This window comes from Tiliqua scincoides, chromosome 9 (genome assembly GCF_035046505.1).
Source record: "Tiliqua scincoides isolate rTilSci1 chromosome 9, rTilSci1.hap2, whole genome shotgun sequence".
Taxonomy (NCBI): Eukaryota; Metazoa; Chordata; class Lepidosauria; order Squamata; family Scincidae; genus Tiliqua; species Tiliqua scincoides.
The window spans coordinates 40,335,297-40,358,926 of record NC_089829.1 but is presented as its reverse complement, the minus strand read 5'-3'; the positions used below and the strand labels follow the sequence as shown (position 1 = coordinate 40,358,926).

General features: G+C 45.9%; 1 protein-coding gene and 1 pseudogene across 1 annotated transcript in view; one reads left to right on the top strand and one right to left on the bottom strand.

The window, feature by feature from the left end:
* ADAMTS18 (ADAM metallopeptidase with thrombospondin type 1 motif 18) overlaps nucleotides 1–23,630 on the bottom strand; it is a 133,694-nt gene that overhangs the window by 47,804 nt on the left and 62,260 nt on the right. The window contains exons 9-12 of the mRNA XM_066637972.1: nucleotides 21,690–21,827; nucleotides 12,764–12,917; nucleotides 8,433–8,528; nucleotides 5,455–5,603 (exon numbers count right to left, since the gene is read on the bottom strand). Of these exons, the coding sequence (XP_066494069.1) occupies nucleotides 5,455–5,603; nucleotides 8,433–8,528; nucleotides 12,764–12,917; nucleotides 21,690–21,827 (537 nt within the window). The remainder of the gene's footprint in view (nucleotides 1–5,454; nucleotides 5,604–8,432; nucleotides 8,529–12,763; nucleotides 12,918–21,689; nucleotides 21,828–23,630) is intronic.
* Nucleotides 10,561–10,680, top strand: LOC136660736 (5S ribosomal RNA; annotated as a pseudogene).

Genomic DNA, 23,630 nt, shown 5'->3' with positions numbered 1-23,630 from the left:
TTGGGGCAGTGCCTATTAAAGCTCCACTCAGGTTTGAAAAAGACTGAATTTCTATAGCACATTTCACATTTTTTAAAGAGCATCTGTACCTCATATCAGGAAATTTTAAAGCGATCTTGCAAGGTAGGATGCTATCATTATCCCCAGATCTCAGAGGAAGTGATTGCAGCAAGATGTGGGGACGATCAAAGCCTTAGGATGCTTTAAAAGGGTATTAGGAGACACATTTTTAGAGGTCTATTAACAGCCATTAGCTGTGTTAGTTCAATGGAACCTCCATGTCAAAGAGCAGCATATCTTTGAATAAGAGGTGCTGGGACCAACACTGGAGGAGAGCTATTATCATCATGTCCTGGCTGTGGGCTTCTGAAGAAGATCTATTCACCTCTGTTTTTCTCCCACTGCCCAGAATGGCTCTGAGTGGGGAGGGGGCAAGCACACTGCGATAAGGCTTCCTACTAAACTTAATGCTTGCACCCCCTCTAGCTACACCACTGCAGCAAACAGTTGGAACACATGCAAAAGCTCGAACCCAGTTTGAGCCCATTTCACTGGCCTGCTCGCACACCCCTACTTCCAAAGTCCCACAAAGAAAGCTCTTTGCCTTTTTTTTTTTGGTGGCAACAGACCAGCCCAGCAACCCCTTTGGAATGTGCAATTCTAAGCATATCCATTCAGAAGCCCACCCCTTGAAATCACACCTCTTCAGAATGAGCCGGGGTCGGACGATGCTCTTTTGAGGTTCAATTTTCCACATAAAGTCAGCAGACTACGGAATTCCAAACTTGCACTGTCCCTCCAGTATTAGACTAATTATTGTGCTATTTGAACACTCGGCTTTCAACTGCAGTCCTCATGATCACCCATCAGGCAACAGCACCCAGCAAATAAAAAAAGTACAGATGTTGAAGCCATTGTGTTGCTTCATGTTCTTTTCTATTCTCATGTTGTGTTGCTTTTTTGTTTCAAGTCCACGCATGGCTAAAATTGCTTTCTCATATTTTCCTGAACAATGCGGTATTGTGAAGCAGGTAAGACTCAATCCCACAGATATGAGTTACTATGAGTTTACATCTCCTGGGCATACTTCTTTACAGCCAAGTTGTTAAATTATGTAATCTATTTCTTTCTCGGGAAAATATCGAGATTGTAAAATGCTGGGCTGTATGAAAACCAGATACATGAATTTACGCCACAGCAGCTTAATGCAAACATAATGATTTCAGCAAATCTGCATAGCTAGTTCTGCTGCACTGTGGATGACCTCCAAAGGTGTTTAGTGTGGTAAGGATGTACCTAATGCTGAGCTCTTCAGAATACCATGGCCAGGCTTCTTACATATGCAGTGCACTTCTGTTGTACATTCTTACTGTAAGACCTCTACTTATACCAGGCAGAAAAGTTGGAATCAGTTGACATAAGACAGAGGAAATGGTTGGTTCAGACAATAATTTTTTTAATCCATCCTTCTCTCAATAGGTGTGGACTTCTCCAATCAGCATGTGGTGGGTATTGAGCAGAACTGTGGTTGTCAGAGTTGACCCAATACACAATGAACTCCAGGGCCAATGACAAACTTCAACAACCAACAAAGAATGATTATGGCACCCACTGGTAAAGCAGAATTAAAGACAGCCGTGCCTCTGACCTACAGAACTTAAGAGAGTATTACAACCAACTGCCTTTGATTTCTGTGGCCTGGACATCTGTTACCAATTGGGAAAAGGAAATGCAGCCGTTCAGTACGAGGACTGAAGGTTCATCCACACGGCATTGACTTTTCACAATCACTGCATGGCCAGATGCCCTAGAAATTTGACTTTGTAAAGGGTCAATCGTGTGCCTGAGTCCTGAGCTCCATGCATGTGGCAGCCCAGATGTGAGAGGTGTGCTGAGGAGCAGAACATGTGCTGGGAGTGTTAACGAGATCACACTGCAAGTGGCTCTCACCACACAATAACGGCAAAAAATAAATCAAAAGATAACCATGTGTATTTATGTACCGATTGACTCCAGACCCTTGACTGGGGCTCCGAGGCAGGAAAAGAGGGAGACTCATGCATGTAGGATCTGTACACAGAGAGAGGCAATCAGTGCATGGAGACTGGGTGCTGGAACACTGTGGGGTCACGCGATGAGCCCTACAATTCTATTGCTAGAACCGAAAGACCTGGTACATAAGAACATAAGAACAGTCCCACTGAATCAGGCCAAAGGCCCTTCTAGTCCAGCTTCCTGTATCTCAAAGTGGCCCACCAGATGTTCCAGGGAGCACACAAGGCAACAAGAGACCTGGTGCTTTCCTTGCATCCGGCGTTCTGGTCTTGTAAGTTGGTTGGTCTGGAGACCACAGTGAGTAATATAGGCTGTGAATGACCTAATGCTGAGCTCTTCAGAGTACCATGGCCGCCCCTTGCTTAGTGAGACCACCACATTTCTAGGAGGGGCTTCAAATGGATGAATGAATAGAAAATCAGTTATTTCAAGGGTTCTGTCAGGCTCTGGATGTTAGGGCTGTGATTATGGGCACATAGGTGTCCGTCTTCTGCCTCCATTCTTCCTTGCAAGTGTCATCACTGCCATCATGGAACTGATTGCCCACCATCAGTGCTGTCATAGGTTGCCGCCATGATCACCCTCATGAGAGCACTCCCCACCGATGCGCCAAGAGGTGAGCCAAACTTTCTCATGTTCCTTCCCCTTCCATGCTAGATTTGAAAAGAAGGAAGGGGGGGCAGCAAAGGTGGAGAAAAGGACAGGAGAGGCACATTTCTAGAGCATGTTCCTACTATGGTTTGGGGGGGGGGGACATGAGTTGCCATAAGCTCTTATTCTTAAAACAATCTCCCATAGTTTGAAAGAAAGCTGTCATATAACAAATCAGAAAGTCAATTTTATAAAAAGAAAAAATCTACATAAGGTGAAGCAGGACTTTAGCTGGGGCAGTGGATCCACTGGGTCTGATCCACTGGGTTGGGAGAGTTAGAACAGACAAAAGAAAATATTTCTTTACTCAACATGTGGTTGGTCTGTGGAACTCCTTGCCACAGGATGTGGTGGCGGCATCTGGCCTGGATGCCTTTTAAAGGGGATTGGACAAGTTTCTGGAGGAAAAATCCATTATGGGTTATAAGCCATGATGTGTATGTGCAACCTCCTGATTTTAGAAATGGTCTGTGCCAGATGCAAGGGAGGGCACCAGGATGCAGGTCTCTTGTTATCTGGTGTGCTCCCTGGGGCATTTAGTGGGCCACTGTGAGATACAGGAAACTGGACTAGATGGGCCTATGGCCTGATCCAGTGGGGCTGTTCTTATGTTCTTATGATGTGGCTACAGTTCTGAGGCCCTGTGCAAGTTACTCAGAGAAATATGAGAGAAGAGAATATCAGTCTAATAACTAAATAACTAACCTAAAATTAGACCTGTCTGAACGTTAATCCTAAGAGATCTTAGGATTCTTTCCGCTTTAGCTGAATTATCACTTGCATAATCTAATTACACCAGACAGAGGAGGATAAGCAAGCATCAGACACTGCAACATGTGCCCATATCAGGACTCCCACCTTCATAGCAAGCCATGAGAATGCAATATGCTATAATTGTCCCCAAACACAAGTTGGCCAAGCTTTGGGTAGAAGTGTGCCACACACAATAAATATTGGACAAGCCATGAATCATGATGCAACCGTGAACAAAGGCATTCATCAGAATTTGCTGGTGGGTCTGTTCGGTGTGGTAAGACGTACCTAATTCTAAGGTTGACCCCCAAATGTCAAAAATGTTACAATTTTGATGTGGCAGCACACCACCTCCACCAGCTGCCCCCAGCTAGCTAGCGACATTAATAGCTGCTGGCCTGTAGCATAGCCAAAGGAGGGGCAGCACAGTCAGTATTTCAGGGGTTGCAACATACAGAGTAGGCGGCCCCCACCCCTTGCCATCAGAGCCATTGCACAGCAATGTGCAGGTGCTCACCAATGGGTTCAGCAAGTTGCTGTCGTTGCCCCAAACGGCTCCAGTGGTTGCCAGCCAAATGGCTTTTTTTTAAGATTGATTCCGATTCTTTTCTTGTTTATTTACTTAAAGACCCTTTTCAATCCTCTTGGTCTGCATTTTGTATCTCTAAATTAGCCTCTATTGGCATTCCCTCAGACTCTCTTTTCAACTGCAATTCTGATCAGGCTTTATCCCATATTTCTGAGAGACTCTGGGAGTCTGAACACCAGCGGATATTTTCTAACTTGAACCGGGTCTGTTCTCCCATTTATTATGGAATCTCTCCCACCTTTGCCAATGGCCATTCTAGCTTCTTGTGAACCCCCTTGAGAGGAGGCTTTTATGTTAGCTCGGCTTAACATATTTCCTTCCACGATGTTGAATGGCCGGTACTCTCGGGTTCCCTTCGATCAAAGGCGTTGTAACTGGTGTGGTATTGAGCCTGATTCTGTTACTCATTTTCTCTGCGTCTGCCCAACATTTAATAAACTCCGCTGCTCCATTTTGGGCTCCATCATTTCTAGTTATTCTGGCCCTCCCATCTTCTCGCAGCGTTTCTCTTACACAACGTCTCGTACGATATTACATCTCTCGTTGCTGAATTCCTCATAAAGGTCCTTACTGCTAACAGTTCTAAGCAGCCCTGATTGGTGTACTTGCGGATGCAATCTCCCTTGGTCATTTAAAATTAATTGATGTTTCATATTGGTGTAGTTTATTTATTTATTTAATTGTGTATGTTGTATGTATGTTGTAGCTTTTTTTCTTTTTGCTATGCCATTAAAGGTTGTTGAAATTGAAACTGGCTCCAGTGGTGTGGGAGAGGGGCCACGTACATGGGGCATTGCAGTGCTTTTAATACTTACCTTGCCACCTCTGCTCTGGCTAAGCTACTGAGCCAGGGCAGCATGAGAAATGTCTGAGAAATTTCAAAGAAAGCTAAACAGGTTTCTGCTACACATTTTTCAGGGTTTTCTGCACATTTCTACAACAACCTGCCTCGACGTATGGCAGTTATTATTGTTAAGAATAGTGATATACCACAATTCAACAGGGGTAGTTCACAAAGTGGCTCACATAGTAAAATCCATCAATGGTTTCCTCCCCAAAGGGCTCACAACCTAAAAAAAGAATTAGAAGTTACACCGGCAGCAGCCACTGGACAGTTGCTCTGCCCCTGCTAAATAGAAGAGGAGCACCTTGAAACTTTGAAGTTTTGCATATTCCTGCTATGATTCCATTTGCAAGAGCCAAAGGACACACGAACATCCCCACAGAGCTATTGCTCACTAAAATGTCTCAAAGGAGCTCAAAAAACAAGCCAATAAGCAAAATACTTTGGATCTAATGTGTGGATGGCCACATCCCAAATTCCACAGTTCTGCTCTGTCCCGTCTTGGTAGGATAGCAAACGGTTATCACTATTTTTTTAATCCTTTTTCACAGCAATGGCTTACTTTGGGTTAGTGCAATGTCTCTCCTGATAGGTAACTCCGCCTCCACAGGTGCGAGAGCACTCAGACCATTCTGACCAGGCTGACCACTGGCCATTCACAGGTTTGGGACCATGATCTCCAAATCGGACACACTGGCCTCTTCGACACCACTGCGGGAGAGAGTGTAGAAAACCAATGCTTCATCAATGGTAGTCTGGATGGCTGAATGAGATGTAAAAAGAATCAATAACAATACAGATTCACATTTGTATAGCACCTTCCGAGTGTACAAGTGCTCTATGGATATTCACTTGATTTGATCTGGGCCACAATCCTTTAGGGTCAGCATCAATATCCCCATTTTGCAGATGGGGAAAACTGAGTCAGAGGAAAACTTGACTTCCGACGGGCGGACTTCCCTCAAATGAGGAGGCTGGTTAGGAGGTTGAAAGGGAAGGTAAAAAGAGTCCAATCTCTCCAGAGTGCATGGAGGCTGCTTAAAACAACAGTAATACAGGCCCAGCAAAGGTGTATACCGCAAAAAAAGAAGGGTTCCACTAAGTCCAGGAAGGTGCCCGCATGGCTAATGAGCCAAGTTAGAGAGGCCATAAAGGGCAAGGAAGCTTCCTTTCGTAAATGGAAGTCTTGCCCTAATAAGGAGAATAAAAAGGAACATAAACTGTGGCAAAAGAAATGTAAGAAGGTGATAATGGGAGGCCAAGCGAGACTATGAGGAACGCATGGCCAGCAACATTAAGGGGAATAATAAAAGCTTCTTCAAATACGTTAGAAGCAGGAAACCTGCCAGAGAAGCGGTTGGCCCTCTGGATGGTGAGGGAGGGAAAGGGGAGATAAAAGGAGACTTAGAGATGGCAGAGAAATTAAATGAGTTCTTTGCATCTGTCTTCACGGCAGAAGACCTCGGGCAGATACCACTGCCCGAACGGCCCCTCCTGACTGAGGAATTAAGTCAGATAAGGTTAAAAGAGAAGATGTTTCAGACCTCATTGATAAATTAAAGATCAATAAGTCACCAGGCCCTGATGGCATCCACCCTAGAGTTATTAAGGAATTGAAGAATGAAGTTGCTGATCTCTTGACTAAGATATGCAACTTGTCCCTCAAAACGGCCACGGTGCCAGAAGATTGGAGGATAGAAAATGTCACACCTATCTTTAAAAAGGGAAAGAGGAGGGACCCGGGAAACTATAGGCCGGTCAGCCTAACATCCATACCGGGTAAGATGGTGGAATGCCTCATCAAAGATAGGATCTCAAAACACACAGATGAACAGGCCTTGCTGAGGGAGAATCAGCATGGCTTCTGTAAGGGTAAGTCTTGCCTCACGGACCTTATAGAATTCTTTGAAAAGGTCAACAGGCATGTGGATGCGGGAGAATCTGTAGACATTATATATCTGGACTTTCAGAAGGCGTTCAACACGGTCCCTCACCAAAGGCTACTAAAAAAACTCCACAGTCAGGGAATTAGAGGACAGGTCCTCTCATGGACTGAGAACTGGTTGAAAACCAGGAAACAGAGAGTGGGTGTCAATGGGCAATTTTCACAGTGGAGAGAAGTGAAAAGCAGTGTGCCCCAAGGATCTGTCCTGGAACCTGAGCTTTTCAACCTCTTCATACATGACCAGGAGACAGGGGTGAGCAGTGAGGTGGCTAAGTTTGCAGACAACACCAAACTTTGAGTGGTGAAGACCAGAAGTGATTGTGAGGAGCTCCAGAAGGATCTCTCCAAACTGGCAGAATGGGCAGCAAAATGGCAGATGCGTTTCAATGTCAGTAAGTGTAAAGTCATGCACATTGGGGCAAAAAAATCAAAACTTTAGATATAGGCTGATGGGTTCTGAGCTGTCTGTGACAGATCAGGAGAGAGATCTTGGGGTGGTGGTGGACAGGTCGATGAAAGTATCGACCCAATGTGCGGCGGCAGTAAAGAAGGCCAATTCTATGCTTGGGATCAATAGAAAAGGTATTGACAACAAAACGGCTAATATTATAATGCCGTTGTACAAATCTATGATAAGGCCAGACCTGGAGTATTGTGTTCAGTTATGGTCACCGCATCTCAAAAAAGACATAGTGGAAATGGAAAAGGTGCAAAAGAGAGTGACTAACATGATTACGGGGTTGGGACACCTTCCTTATGAGGAAAGGCTACAGCGTTTGGGTCTCTTCAGCCTAGAAAAGAGGCGCCTTAGAGGGGACATGACTGAGACATACAAAATTATGCAGGGGATGGACAGAGTGGATAGAGAGATGCTCTTTACACTCTCACATAACACCAGAACATCTGCTAAAATTGAGTGTTGGGAGAGTTAGAACAGACAAGAGAAAATATTTCTTTACTCAGCGTGTGGTTGGTCTGTGGAACTCCTTGCTACAGGATGTGGTGATGGCGTCTGGCCTGGACGCCTTTAAAAGGGGATTGGACAAGTTTCTGGAGGAAAAATCCATTATGGGTTACAAGCCATGATGTGAATGTACAACCTCCTGATTTTAGAAATGGGCTATGTCAGAATGCCAGATGCAAGGGAGGGCACCAGGATGAGGTCTCTTATCTGGTGTGCTCCCTGGGGCATTTGGCGGGCCACTGTGAGATACAGGAAGCTGGACTAGATGGGCCTATGGCCTGATCCAGTGGGGCTGTTCTTATGAGTTAACAGCAGAGGTGAGAGACAAACTGGTTGAGTTAACAGTTAGTTTAACCGTTAAACTAACAGTTAAACACTATCTATAAAAGTACAAAAATATTTCAAGCATAACACATGCAGACTGCGAGCCGAGGGAGTTCTCACTGCACCTTTCCCTCTCCACTCTGCACGGTAGGCTGTACTGTTTGATACATGCAGATCAAGCAAAACAGCACAATCCTGTGCATGTCTACTCAGAAGTAAGAAGTAACATTGAAGTAACATTGAAATTCTGTTCAATGGAACTTACCCCCAGGAAGGAGTGTACAGGATCACAGCCCAAATTACTTACCATGTTTATCCCACAGGGTGTCCCCTCTGCAGCTGGCATGAACTTCGTCTCACACCGATGACCTACTTTATGGCACCAAAGAGATTTGCATATATCCTGAAATGTTTAAAAAGCTCCAGTTAATCATAGTCCTACATGCCTACAGTCTAACATTCTCATTACTAGCCTTATTATATTTGTTCAAAAAATGAGCCCAGGCAGAAGAAAGAGGTTTGAGAATGTTTAACTCCAGTGATGGAGGGAGGCTCTAAAGGAAGCAGGGTCTCCGTTGACTTCCTTAACAAGCAGGCGGGTTCATGTCGCAGAAGGCAATCTTCCAACACTTCCAAAACATATGATAGCACAAGCCTGTGCATGTCTATCCAGATGTAAGTGTCAGTGAGTTCAGTGGGACTTACTCCCAGGAAAGTGTGTTTTGGACTGCAGCAAGAGTCTCAGAATATATGATGATTTCTTGCTATTCTTCTGTGGGAGTCTTTCCTGCTACCTACATTCAAAAAATCATCCATGAATGAAGCTCAGATAGGTAAGGCTTAGATGAGGTTAAAAATGACTGAAATGCGGGGTGACTCAGGTCTGGGTCACACCTGCGCATACATCATTTGGTTTCTCATCCCTTGATGACTTGCAGTTGAATGAATATGTCTGAGGCCCACCTTACCAGCCACCACCCACGAGTGGCAGGTTCCCCCAGAGCTCCCAGTCATGGACACCAACCAGGAGGCAAGCCCCCATCTTTCCATGGAAGTGGCCACCAACACCCCTGACTCACAGTCAGGGCTGCCAGTTCCGACTGCAATCACCCCCAGCCTCCTTGACACAAGGTCTGCTGGAGCGAACCTTGGCATCAGATGCCAAGGAGCTTCTGGTGATACTGGCTCCTGGAGGGGGCGCTACAACCGCCAGCCGTGATTCCTATCCTGGCCAATCTCCGATGAGCCTAAAAGGAAGCTATGTAGGCTAATCAATCTTTCCATATCTTGCTTCCCAGAAACTGATATCTGGAGCCACACTAGCACCATCATCCAACCAATTTCCCAGACAAAACCTCTCAACACTGTTGTTCTCGCAGTTCCACACCCAGCCCTTTGCCCACCCTGTCCCCCAACAAACCCAAGCTGCTGGCAGAGCTCCCACTCCTTCCTCCTTGACATTAACAAGATCTACCCCTTCCTTTCCGCTACGTTTGCCAAGACTGTGTTCCTGCTCTTGTCCCGGCTTGTCTCAAATGTTGAAACCCTCCTCCTCTCCACCCACCTCTCCTCCTCTTACACTACAATTTCCTCTGCTCTGTGTAAAAGCACAGAACTGTACGCCTTGCCCCCAGCCCTTGATATGCTATGTCCATTTCTGTTTCTCCTATAAACTTTCCCTTAAACCAGCGATTTTCAACACTCTTCACGTTACGTCACATTGACAAGGTGCTGAAACTTTCCCGGCACACTATTAGTTTTTTGAAAATTGACAAGGCACATCACACTGCTGGTGGGGAGGGCTCACATCCCCCAATGGCCATACTAATAAATGACCCTCCCCCAAACTCCTGCGGCATACATGTGGACCACTCCTTGCACACCAAACACGCTGTGGTCCACCGGCTGAAAATCGCTGCCTTAAATACTCTTATTGCCTTGCTTTCCTCACCCACGGGCTTTTCTCTAAAACAAGGATCAGAAAATGTGGAAGCAGGACCACATTTCAATCCTTGCTCAGCCTGGAAGGTCAGTGGATGACTTTGGACCAATCACTTGCCCTCAGCACTAGAGACAAAGACAACTGCTACTGTTGTCCCACACAACCACTTAGCAAGTGTCTCCACGAGCTTATCAGGTAGCAGTGGGTGGGGGCAGCGGTAGCTCTTACTTTCTCATGCCAGGTTGGATGGGCACAGATGTCTGCCACAAGCCTCACAAAGACCCCACCTGCAAAACCCTGTGATTCATCTAAAATTAAATTCCAAAAAATGCCGTAAGAACATACGTTCTGATTATTTTTGTTTCTAAACTTTATAATGAGTAAATTATTATCATGCGCAGGGCTGGCCTAAGGCCTCCTTGAGTCTTACCTAGTGGTGTACCAGGGTCTAATTCTACAACACTTGAGCTAACCACTCCCCTATCCTCTGCTCGTTTGCAGCAACTGTTCCCCTGCACATGCCTAATCTCGTCTGATCTCAGAAGCTAAGCAGGGTCAGGCCTGGTTAGTACTTGGATGGGAGACCGCCTAGGAATACCGGGTGCTGTAGGCTTATACCATGATCTCGGAAGCTAAGCAGGGTCAGGCCTGGTTAGTACTTGGATGGGAGACCACCTAGGAATACCGGGTGCTGTAGGCTTATACCATGATCTCAGAAGCTAAGCAGGGTCAGGCCTGGTTAGTACTTGGATGGGAGACCACCTAGGAATACCGGGTGCTGTAGGCTTATACCATGATCTCGGAAGCTAAGCAGGGTCAGGCCTGGTTACTACTTGGATGGGAGACCGCCTGGGAATACCGGGTGCTGTAGGCTTATACCATGTCTCAGAAGCTAAGCAGGGTCAGGCCTGGTTAGTACTTGGATGGGAGACCGTCTGGGAATACCGGGTGCTGTAGGCTTATACCATGATCTCGGAAGCTAAGCAGGGTCAGGCCTGGTTAGTACTTGGATAGGAGACCGCCTGGGAATACCGGGTGCTGTAGGCTTATACCATGTCTCGGAAGCTAAGCAGGGTCAGGCCTGGTTAGTGCTTGGATGGGAGACCGCCTGGGAATACCGGGTGCTGTAGGCTTAGACCATGATCTCGGAAGCTAAGCAGGGTCAGGCCTGGTTAGTACTTGGATGGGAGATCGCCTGGGAATACCGGGTGCTGTAGGCTTATATACCATAGTCTTTCGAGACTGAAGGTTTGCCAACCAGTCATATATATAATAATAATATAATATACAGTATTTATATACCGCCTTTCTTGGTCTTTATTCAAGACTTTATTCAAGGCGGTTTACACAGGCAGGCTTATTAAATCCACGCAGGGATTTTTACAAATTGAAAGAAGGTTCTCTCTTTCAAGAACCACCACATTCAAGCTGTTACACTCCGATCTGGTTTAACATTCTGGCCTCCATCCTCCCACGCTCCGAGCAGATAGAAGAGCTCAGCTGCAGCTTGCCAGCTGCTTCAAGGTCGCACGGTGCCGGTGGCCTCGAACTGGCGACCTTGTGGATGTTAATCTTCAGGCAAATGGAGGCTCTACCCTCTATACCAGACCTCCTCCCCATCCTCTGCACATCCGTTTTATCCCCTTTTTTCAATGCAAGGGGGGGAAGGAGGAGGAGAAACAATGAAGGTGAGTGGTAATTGGAAATGGGTGCCGGTGTGCAGCCTGTGGTGTCTGCTTCAGTTGGCCTTATGGATGAGTTGGCCCTGGCCAAATGTCAGCAATCTTTTTACAAAGCAATAAAGGGTTTTGCTGTCCCACTGTCACCTGGCAAGCCCCCACAGACACCCTGAATTACCAGGCAATGGTGAGAAGCAGTGGATCCACGCTGCCTCACTGGTCGGCCAGGCACATGCATGAGCACGGGCACAGGATCCCACTTCCTATCACTATTTATACCTCCCCCTTCCCCTAAGAAGCTCAAAGTAGCATACGTAATTTCCCCTCTCCTTTATGCTCATCACAACCTTGTGGGGTAGGCAAGGTTGAAAGGTGTGACTGGCCCAAGTGAGCTTTGCAGCTAAGTAAGAATTTGGTCACTGATCTCCCTAGCCCTAATCTGACACCCTAATTAGTACACCACACTACATTCACTGGCTTTTAAGGAGCCAAAAGTCTCCTGTATGTGTTTGCTATGACAAGCTAACATGGTTACACCTCCAATTTTTTCAAGAGACTATATATCAATGAGTTGAGAATAGGATAATCTGCAGGTGCATTAGAGGCTACAACCACACCCATTCCAGATTTATACACAAGAAACAAATCCGGCCGACCTGCTCTTCGATATCAGACAGGAAAGCAAACTAAAATGCCCTTACTGCAAGGTGAATTTCAGGTATTCCCACCTCCCTCCCTACTCCTCTCCTTCCCCCCAGCAGCTTCTTGCCATTCGACTTTGCATCCTGTAAACATGATCTTTTCCTACAGCTATATATGCTGGACCACCTTGACTTCCATCCAAGCCAACACCTTCAAAGTAAGCAATCGCTCTGCCAAGTAATTTAAGATTTAGAAACAGAGCAGACCCTGGAGCTCCTTGGAACCCCTCCACTCATTCATAACCCTCTCATTTATAACTTATTGCTATTCCCCGAAGCAAGTTCTAACACTGCTGGAAAGATGCAAAGAATGTACCTTCACAAAACTCAAGTTGCAAAGTTTTGCTTTAGCTCCAAACTGCCATTTGCACTGAGTGTCTGCGTCGTAGATCTGCCCTGGCAGTTTATCCGGGTATTTGTACTGTCCAGTTTGCTTGGGTTCATCTATCAGGCAAGCTGCCTGAGTTGTACTGGAAGGAAGAGAAGCATTTATTAGTGAACTGTTTAATCTTTGCATTACAGCTATTACCTGGTTGCAGAAGGAACACTAAGCAGTGATGTAGCTAGAGGGGGTGCAAAGCACTAAGTTATGCAGGGAGCCTCACAGTGGCATGCAAGTGGCACCTCCCACTCCTCTTCAGAGCCATTCCAGGCTACAAGAGCAAGACAGAGGCTCCAAAAGGGAGGGGGAGGGGCCCCTTGCAGGCCATGGTGAGGCTCCCTGCAAAACTTAGTGCTTTGCACCCCCTCTAGCTTTGCCACTGGCAGCTAGCATGATACAGGAGTCTAAGAATATTCACTGACTGTTCCTTCCAACATGAATATACAATTTGTTAATGATGGCCGGATCCCAAAGGGTCTCCTCTATGGAGAACTCGTGCAAGGAAAGCGCCCTACAGGTAGACCACAGCTGCGATACAAGGACATCTGCAAGAGGGATCTGAAGGCCTTAGGAGTGGACCTGAACAGGTGGGAAACCCTGGCCTCTGAGCGGCCCGCTTGGAGGCAGGCTGTGCAACATGGCCTTTCCCAGTTTGAAGAGACACTTGGCCAACAGTCTGAGGCAAAGAGGCAAAGAAGGAAGGCCCGTAGCCAGGGAGACAGACCAGGGACAGACTACACTTGCCCCCAATGTGGAAGGGATTGTCACTCCCAAATCGGCCTTTTCAGCCATACTAAACGCTGTTCCAGAACCACCATTCAGAGTGCGATACCATAGTCTTTCGAGACTGAAGGTTGCCAACATGAATACATTTAAAATATTGCTTTAATTTTTTTAATTCCATCTTACGCCCAAAGGTCTTAAGGTGGCTAACATAAAAGTAATAAATATTACAAACAATTTCTATTAAACACAAAGGCAAAACCATAATCATAACCCAAATAACTATTCCAGAAGCAGGCCAACACCAAAGAACAATTCAGTTCACATGCCTGATGAAAAAAATGAGTCTTATGCTTTTTTTTAACTCATTTTTGCCCAGCCCACAAGTGTACCGATTTGGTCCCTGTTGCATATAAGCAACATTGGGCAGGAATGGCTTAATGACACTGCCTTTAAAAATGACACTGCCTTCCAAAGCCCTGACACAGAATTTCACTCTTGAGGGTGCAACCACAGAGAAGGCCCTGTCCTGTGCATCCATCAGAAGAGCTTTGTCTAATGACAGCATGAGGAGCAAGGCCTCACTAAAAGAGCTCAGCAGGCAGGCAGATTAATATGGCTGTCCTTAAGGTATTATTCATTTCTCATGACTTGCAGCTCAGGGTGGGAACTGGCTTCACTGAAAAACACTGTGAGCTAAACCACCTGTGAGCAGCCCAGGAACAGACAAGGTGTCCACCTGGGGGACATGCATTCAATGCAGTTTGTGTGATCAAGATGGGAAAGTGGTGCCACAATTTTGCATTGGCACCAGAAGTTTTAAAAACTTGAAACACAAAGCAAATTCCAGGGTTCCTCACAAGAAGAATTTCCAAAGTAAATTAAATGAATTTCTATAAGACAATTGAAATATCTCAGAACAATTCTGCACATCCCTAGGAAAATGTCATGCAGTGTAAAATTCAAAGTGAATTTCAGAATGTTTCCCAAGGCGAAACATCTAAGGTGATGGGCTCTTAACAGTTGCCCAGAGAAGCCTTGTGCTTATGCTGGCCCTAACAACTAGATATTGGTCATGTAAATGATCCTTTTGTGAGTGCTGACACTTCCTGGTCATGGTGCAGTATATGGAACCAATGCAATTTGTGCAACTGTGATAGGAATGTGCAAATTTCAGTCGTCCTCTAGAAACAATCCAACTTCCCTAGAAAACTCTCAGATCTCTGGGACCAGGCCTACCTATCTCATTAGGCTGAAAGGGCAAGAAGGATTTGTATGCACAACCTCCTGATTTTAGAAATGGGTTATGTCAGAATGCCAGATGCAAGGGAGGGCACCAGGATGAGGTCTCTTGTTATCTGGTGTGCTCCCTGGGGCATTTGGTGGGCCGCTGTGAGATACAGGAAGCTGGACTAGATGGGCCTATGGCCTGATCCAGTGGGGCTGTTCTTATGTTCTTAACTACAATTCCCAGGAAGCCTTGCAGGTCTCTTGTTATCTGGTGTGCTCCCTGGGGCATTTGGTGGGCCGCTGTGAGATACAGGAAGTTGGACTAGATGGGCCTATGGCCTGATCCAGTGGGGCTGTTCTTATGTTCTTAACTACAATTCCCAGGAAGCCTTGCAGGTCTCTTGTTATCTGGTGTGCTCCCTGGGGCATTTGGTGGGCCGCTGTGAGATACAGGAAGCTGGACTAGATGGGCCTATGGCCTGATCCAGTGGGGCTGTTCTTATGTTATGTAAAAGGAATGGATATCTGTCCGTTTGTGACAATACCCAGTGAAAGAACCACAACATTAAACTCTTACTCTTTGTACACTTTGCATAATCTTAATTCTGTAAGAGGTGCAGCAGCCATCATTTTGAGTTTCATTTCCAAAAGCAAGACAGAAGTACAATATCTCCTTCTAACAACTTCTAAAACTCTCACAAGAGTTAATTTAAATTCCTTTTTTAAAAAAAATTATGCCAAGTTGGGATTTTGTTTTCAGCAGGTTCTCTGTATTTCTTGAATTTCATGCAGGGCCCAGGTGGAAGCACTAGCTTGAAAGGCTGGAGAATTCATTTTTTGCAGCAAAGGAAGATAACTACACAACCAAACAGGCGGTTTTACTACATTTTGCAGGTGGTGAAGTACACTACATTGTCAACACTCTGCCTGACACCGGAGATAGCAATGATTACAATAAAGCAAAGAGAGCGCTTATCAAGTACTTCAATCCATATCGAAATGTAGACTTCAAACAGTATAGTGTTCAGCAAGCTAGCCAAAAGGAAGAAGATAAATATCACAACTGCTAATCTCACCTGGCAAGATCATGTGAATTTGCCTACATGGATCATGAGATAAGGGCATGAAAAATACAAGGATATTCCTCAGCCAAACTCAGGAGCAAACCTTACAAGAACCTCAGTTGACCTTCACCAAAATACTGGATGCTGCTTGAGCAAGTGAACTGTCTAAAAGACATGCTTAGCTAATAAGCATGGAAGCATACACATGCCAGACAACAGGAACCAACCAATCTTTTCTTTCAAGTTGACAATAACATCCCAAAGCTCAGCAAGTATCTATGAAGATAACTCAACTGTGGAGACTCTTATCCCCACAGAGACCTTTTCCCTGCCAGAGGTACCATTTCTCACAACTGCAGAAACCAGTAGCATCACTAGGGGGTGCAGACCACACTGGGTAACACACTCAGGAGGTAACACCACAAGTGGCCAAAATTTTGGAAACCTTTTGGAAAATTTGTATTTATGAATAATACGATCATGTTAAATATCATTGGAAAAGTATTTTCATGCAGAATGTAATGAAACAAACTGTGTTGAACTACCTGTAATCTGTTAAAAGTTATGGCCAACTAATCAGAACATGAAACACAACTGCTTTATGTAACAAAAAGTGGATTTTCTTAATTCAAAACCGACCAATGAGACTGATTGTTCCAAGAGCCAATAAGGTATTATGATGACATAGCAGGGAACCAATAAGGTGGTAGTATGAGGTTGCAATCCTAGCCACACTTTCCTGAGAGTAAGCCCCATTGAACAAAATAGGACTTACTTCTGAGTAGACCTGGTTAGGCTTGTGCCCTGAGTCAGCTCTCATTTCCATGTCTCAGAGCTAATACTAAAACTCTTGGGGCGCAATCCTAACCCCTTATGACAGACCTTTCCTGCACCGACATAAGGGCAATGCAGCTCTGATGCAAGGGAACAAACATTGCCCTACCTTGAGGAGGCCTCTGTGAGTGACACCCAACTGCAGGATGCAGCACATGTCCCATTGGCACCGCTACGCCAGTGCTGGAAAGCACTGACATCAGGGGTTAGGATTGTGCCCTTATTTAGTTGTGTCGGTGTCATCAAGTTGGCCACTGTTTTTTTTGTTGGTTTCCATTTGGTTGGGTGACCTGTACTGTTATATATTAAGATAAATAAATAAAGTGAATGCGGGTTACACCAACCCTAATGATGCCACTGCATTTAGGCTTTGTGTATGATGTTACATTTTATTCAGTATGGTCTGGTAAGGGAGAAGGTCTTCATGGGAGTGACGCAATCTCACAGCAGTTGATTCAAACCATAGTGATGTCTCTGGCAGAAACCGCTATCTAAATGTCTGCAGATCATTATCAGTGCCACCAGCTATTCATTTCCAAGGTTGAAGCCAAACAAATGGAAGAAGGCAGCTCAGATGTTTATACAGTGTTTTCCATGCAGGCAATTGCTTCCAAACTGAAGGGACTCCCAGGGTGCCATATTTTCAGACATGACTCCAATCTTGACTAACACTGGTGCAACTTTGACAACGGTGCATATATCACACAATCTTTCAGAAACTGCTGGAAATGGTGCTGCAAATCAAGAACCATGATCAATGTGCAGCATGTGCCAAGTTCAGCTTGCCTTCAGGATACACCAGAAACAATCCCAGTATATGTGATGGTCACTGGGTCCAATACACTGATTACAAACATAAATTCACATTGGGATTGTGTAGGCTGTGCCAGAGGGAGGCAAGTGCCCTCCGCCCCTCTCAAGAAACAGCTCACCCCCTACCCCCATTGCTGGGCTTCTGTGATTTGTGTGGCTTGATGATTTTGAATGATTTCCGGTTTTTGACAGTGCTCTGGTCTCTAACCCATCAAATAAGTGGGGGATGCCTGTAATTAAAACTAAAGGTATACCAAGAGAGAATATACGGTTCCTGGGATTGACATCCCTAACGGATGACATACAAAATCTGGTGCACTGTTTCAGATGTTTCAAAGAACCATTCCACACCATTGTATGTCTCTCTGTTCCTCCATCACCACGTGATGATTTCTGGGAACTCCCCAGCAGAGGAGAAGTCTTGGGTGATTACTGACTGCCGTCGATTTCTAGAGGAGGAAAGGGTCACAACTGTTTTGGCAGCTTTTGTCATCCCCAAATTGGATAAGATGCCATCTTATGGTGAAAAGTAGCAATGGTTCACCTTTCCAAAGCTTGGAGATTGCTCAATCTCCAGCCTTCCTTGGATTCCATCACTGGAAACATCATACCACAATGGCCACAGGCCAATGTGGAAGTTGAGATATTTAAGAGGACACTTCAGAAAGTTCTACAGATTGCCCCAACAGAGGAAGCTAATATGAAATATTTATTTAGATTTCTTCACAGAACCCAAACCACTCCCTATGCTTCCCCTGGCATGGCACCAGCTACCATCATGTTTAGCAAATGGGTATAGACACAGTTTCCTCAAAGTGATGCCCTATGAGAAGATTATAAGAACATAATATCATAAGAAGAGCCCCATTGAATCAGTCCAAAGGTCCATCTAGTCCAGCTTCCTGTATCGCACAGCGGCCCACCAAATGCCCCAGGGAGCACACCAGATAACAAGAGACCTGCAAGGCTTCCTGGGAATTGTAGTTTAAGAACATAAGAACAGCCCCACTGGATCAGGCCATAGGCCCATCTAGTCCAGCTTCCTGTATCTCACAGCGGCCCACAAATGCCCCAGGGAGCACACCAGATAACAAGAGACCTGCAAGGCTTCCTGGGAATTGTAGTTAAGAACATAAGAACAGCCCCACTGGATCAGGCCATAGGCCCATCTAGTCCAGCTTCCTGTATCACACAGCGGCCCACCAAATGCCCCAGGGAGCACACCAGATAACAAGAGACCTGCAAGGCTTCCTGGGAATTGTAGTTAAGAACATAAGAACAGCCCCACTGGATCAGGCCATAGGCCCATCTAGTCCAGCTTCCTGTATCGCACAGTGGCCCACCAAATGCCCCAGGGTGCACACCAGAAAACAAGAGGCCTGCATCCTAGTCCAATCTCGTGCTACTGTGATCACAGCTCAGAGAGGGGGCCATGAAGTCACAAGAAATGGGTCTCCTATCAAAACAGTTCACAGAGCCCATCAGATTCCAAGACCAGATGATGAGAATGACTTCACACCTAGTGACCATGTCGACCCATCCAATACGTCTGCTGCACCAAACTCACAAACCCCATGAACGCCAGAGACAACCTGTCAATGTTACTTCAGAGGACCTGCCGTAATGGCCCAAGCTATTTGCAGGAGTTATGTTACCTAAAATAAACTATCCTTAAGATCTATGGACCAATTCTTTATATTCCATAATGGAGATAGGAAGGAGTGAAAAGGGGCGGAGGAAAGTGGCAACAGGGGTACAAGATGCGCAGACTGGGCATAGGAGGGGGGGCAAGATTCTATCCCCCTTCCTAGACTTGATGTAGCGAGCTCAGGTCTGAGTAGACCCCCAGAGGACAAGGGTAGAGCAATTGCCCAGAGGAGACCTCCAATTCTTCCCCCCATCTTAGGATGCAGATGTCACCCACCATCAGTTGGGGGAGGGGGTAATGGATAAGATTGGGCTGATAATCACACTGCAACATTAAATTCCCACCACACGAAGAAGGTGTAAGCAGCAAAAAGTGGGCAAACCCCACATAAAAAAGCAGTTGCATAAAATCAGCTTCTTATCAGCAAGCTCCTGCCTGTCAGCAGTTTTTATCTGATTGTAGAGTTCCAATATTACATCAACTTCACTGGCTCTCAGTTGGTTTCTGAGTCCAATTCAAGCTGCTGATTTAAGATTATTAAAGCCCGACACTGTTAAGACTGGAAGGACCCGGCTGAAGAACCATCCCTTCCCACACGAGCCTGCCACATACTGCCATTGAAAGAGGGTGCCCTTCGCTGAGTCTCTCCTCTATACATGAAGATACAAGAAGACATAGGACTTCTCCTCAGTTATGCATAAAGTGGAATTTGCTATCCCTTGAGAACAGACTTTCTCCTTTGGTTGCATTCTAAAGATAGGCAATAGGACTCTGTTCAGACACATACTGTTGGCATTCTTCAGTCTCGGAAAACTATAGTATCACACTCTGAATAGTTGTTCTGGAAAAAAGTGCCCTCTCCAGTGTGCGAAGCCTGGGTAAAGTAGATATGGTGGATAGACTGTTACCCATGCAGCCAATCCCCCCTCTCAACGTCGCTGAAATGGTCCAATGGAAAGGCAAAAGCCAATAAGGTTGGTTCCAGTGGCGTCGCAGGAGTTGCCAGAACATGACTGTGTACAGCCATGAACTGCCTCAGGGACTCCGGATTTTGCCTCGAGGTTGACTCCTGAAGCCTTTTCCATAACTAGATGTAGCCACAAGGCAGTGGAGGTTTGGGATCAGAGTTTTCCTTCTCTCAGATGAGCTGCCTTCCCAGGCTAACGAGTCTCATCTACCCGGTGGCTGTTTAGTCGCCTCTTACGACAAGTACAGCCAAACCGAGGGCCTATTCTTATCACCCAGACACATAATGTGTGAAAACGACCTCAAGTTTGATTTCTTTTGTGTGTGTCTGTATATATCCTTTCATTTGTCGTTAATATAAATCTACTGAATTACCAACAAATAAAAAGGGCATATACATATGTGTATAGAGCAGTGTTTCTCAACATTTGTCCTCCTCAGTACCACTTCACAAGGTCCACCTATCTGAAGTACCACCAGAAGTCACTGGCAATGACATCATTGACAATTACTTCTGGGTTGGGAGGCCAAATCAATGCAACAAACACCAGTGAGAGGCTCAGGGTGGATGGCAGGGCTTCTTCGAGTGCAGAAAAGCATGCCTTGAAGCTCTGCCTGCCAAGCCTCCTACCACTCACTGCTGAGTGCCAGGGGTCCAGGGGTCCCACAAGTACCACAAGACACCACCACCATTTCCCCAGAAATTTCCCATCACAGTGCAGTTGTCATCCTGGCTGCTGACTCATGCACTTTCCAAGCCTCTTGCAGGCATCCTGAGTCTTTTTATTAATTTACTGACTTTAGTTGCATGTATTTCCATAGAAATTCTGTAAGCCTGGTTGATAATTAGAAACTGTGCATATATATTAAAGGAAGTTGATTAGAATAATCTTATGATCCAGCATACAGAATACCTGTCATCTTGGCCCAACTTGAGAGAGGCTGCCCAGGGGCTTACCCACACACACATTACCGGTAAGGGCATGCACATCCAACCCCACCTACTTAACACATTATTGCATTTAGCATACTCATTCTAACACCATGGACTGCGCAGATAGTGCTCCCTCCCTATGTGAGTATGCAGAGTGTACACTCTTGTTTGTAGTCAAGTGTATATAGGATCAGTAGATAGTATCACCTCATTTGGCCCATAATATTTCATTAGCCCAGTGTTTTTCTTTGAAGGACAGTTTTTCAACCTTCACGAAATGTGTTGGGTGATCCAATGTTAGACTTCCACTTCTTAGGGTCATTTGCCCCAGAACAAAGATTCAGAAAGCGTCAGTCCTACCCAGTGGTGTCCTACCCACTACCCAGTAGTGTATTTAGCCCCACTGGTACCCAGGGCAAAAGGCTCCCACCACCTTGCCCTTGGCTGCTGGAAGCCATAGGTAGACCTGGCCTAGGTAGACCTACTTCCCCTTATTGCTGGCACCTTAAAGCATCAACAAAGTGCAATGATTTTTGTACCAGCCACAGCACATGACATGACAGGCACGAGATGCTGGCAACTCCTCTTATGGCTGGCACCCAGAGAGAACTGACCCCCTGACTCCCCTTGGTATGCTACTGCTCCTACCTGAGGAATTTGTTAAGGTACTGCCGGCTGCAGACAGACCACGAAAACACACCATTGTTTCCTGTGAGAGTAGGAGACATAATGTTGCCTTCAGCTTTTCTGCAGGGGTTCCCTTCCCCGTCATGGATCATGCCAAAGCTAGAAAAACAAACACATAAAAAGGAAATTAAATACAGATATTTACAATGTGTATGCAAAAAAAAAAAAAAGAGGGAGAAAAAAGGAGCTTTATTGCAAATTTTATCTTTGGATTTAACATTATAATAAGTGGTTTGAACTTTCACCTCTCTATATGCGGGACTAATGTCCTCACAACAACCTTGTGAGGTAGGTAAGGCTGAGAGATGGTGACTGACCCAAGGTCACCCAGGAAGTTTCATGGCTGAGTAGGAATTTGAACCTGGATGTTTATGAACAGTACCACCAGTCCAGCGCCAGAGCGAGCCTGCGCTGGGACAGCACCGATTGGAGGCTGGCAGACTGCTGCCCGGCGCTCTATGCAAAGCACCGGGTGGCGGAGAGGTACGTCAGGGCGGGGGGAGGTGGGCAGGAGGTGTTCTGGGGTGGGTGGAGGGTGAGGAAAGGCATGGCAGGGGAGGGAGCAGGGCAGGAGGGGGCAGGACCCCTTGTTGGGGCTCCAGGACCAAGCGTCTTTACTCTGCACCGGCTAAATAGCCAATGCAGAATCGAGTAGCCCCATTACGGGGCCTCTTACCTTACTTGGGGGAAGGGGACACATGTCCCCTTCTCCCAAGGAGGCATCAGGAGCCACCAGGGGCTGCCTGGCACCGCGGCAGCCCCATGCTCTGCCATCCCTTCATTTCATGGGCTTGGGGCAATTGCACATAATCAAAAAGGAACTGACATCATCCCATTGAATTTGGCCCAATATCTCCAACTTGGAAGCTCCTTCCCTTTATTAATTAAATGCATGAGTAATTGTGGCATCCTTCATTTTATGGGGAAGGAAGTGTTGTGAAACCTTAAGTAATTTATTTGACACACACACACATGCACGCGCGCGCGCACACACACACACACACACACAAAACTTAATTGTTTCAAAAGCTCCCTCCCACCTATAATTACTATCCGACTACTAATAGGATCTTTAGGCAACACTTCTGAGGAGCGTCTGCCTCCAGGCACCCGAAGGGTCACTGCTGCCAATTTCCCATATTACACAGCTGAAAAGACACAGGCTTGGACACATGACAATGGCGGGGGGGGGGGGATTTTGAGCAGTTATCGCCAAATGAAAGAAGTGCAGTCTCTCCAAGATGCCTTTATGGAAGGCGTTACATAAATCCTTCCGGTCCGGATATAGACTTTTCTATGCCAAGGAATGTTAAGAGGAAAAGAGAACACTCCCAGTAAGGCTGATAAGCCTTGGCCTGAAGTTTCGAAAGGTAAATAGAAGACGGAAATCAGGTTGAAATGTAAAGTATTATGTACGTTGCATTGCCCTATCAAGTGCTTTTTGTAGGGCACAATGTTAGAAGCTAAGCAGGCTCAGGCCTGGTTAGTACTTGGATGGGAGACCACCTGGGAATAACGGGTGCTGTAGGCTTCTACCATAGTCTTTCGAGACTGAAGGTTGCCAACCAACCAATTCATCAGGACCTTTTGGACGCAAGCCCCTTCAAAATGGACAGTGGAGGTTCCCCTGAATGGCACTCATTCAGTCCAATTGGCCTTGGGCAAGAGAAGTTCCATGAACCACAGTCCAATGCAGAGCCAATTAATTCCATTTCAGTTTGTGCAGAACAGAACACCGTTCTCAAACCAGGCCCTCATGGAGATTCCATTGATTTCAGTGGGGTTTGTGCAAGAGAACTTTCGCTTACCGTGTTCCAAAGTAGCTCCAATTCATTTCAATTAGAGTTGAAACGTGTGGTTGGTCTGTAGAACTCCTTACCACAGGATGTGGTGACGGCATCT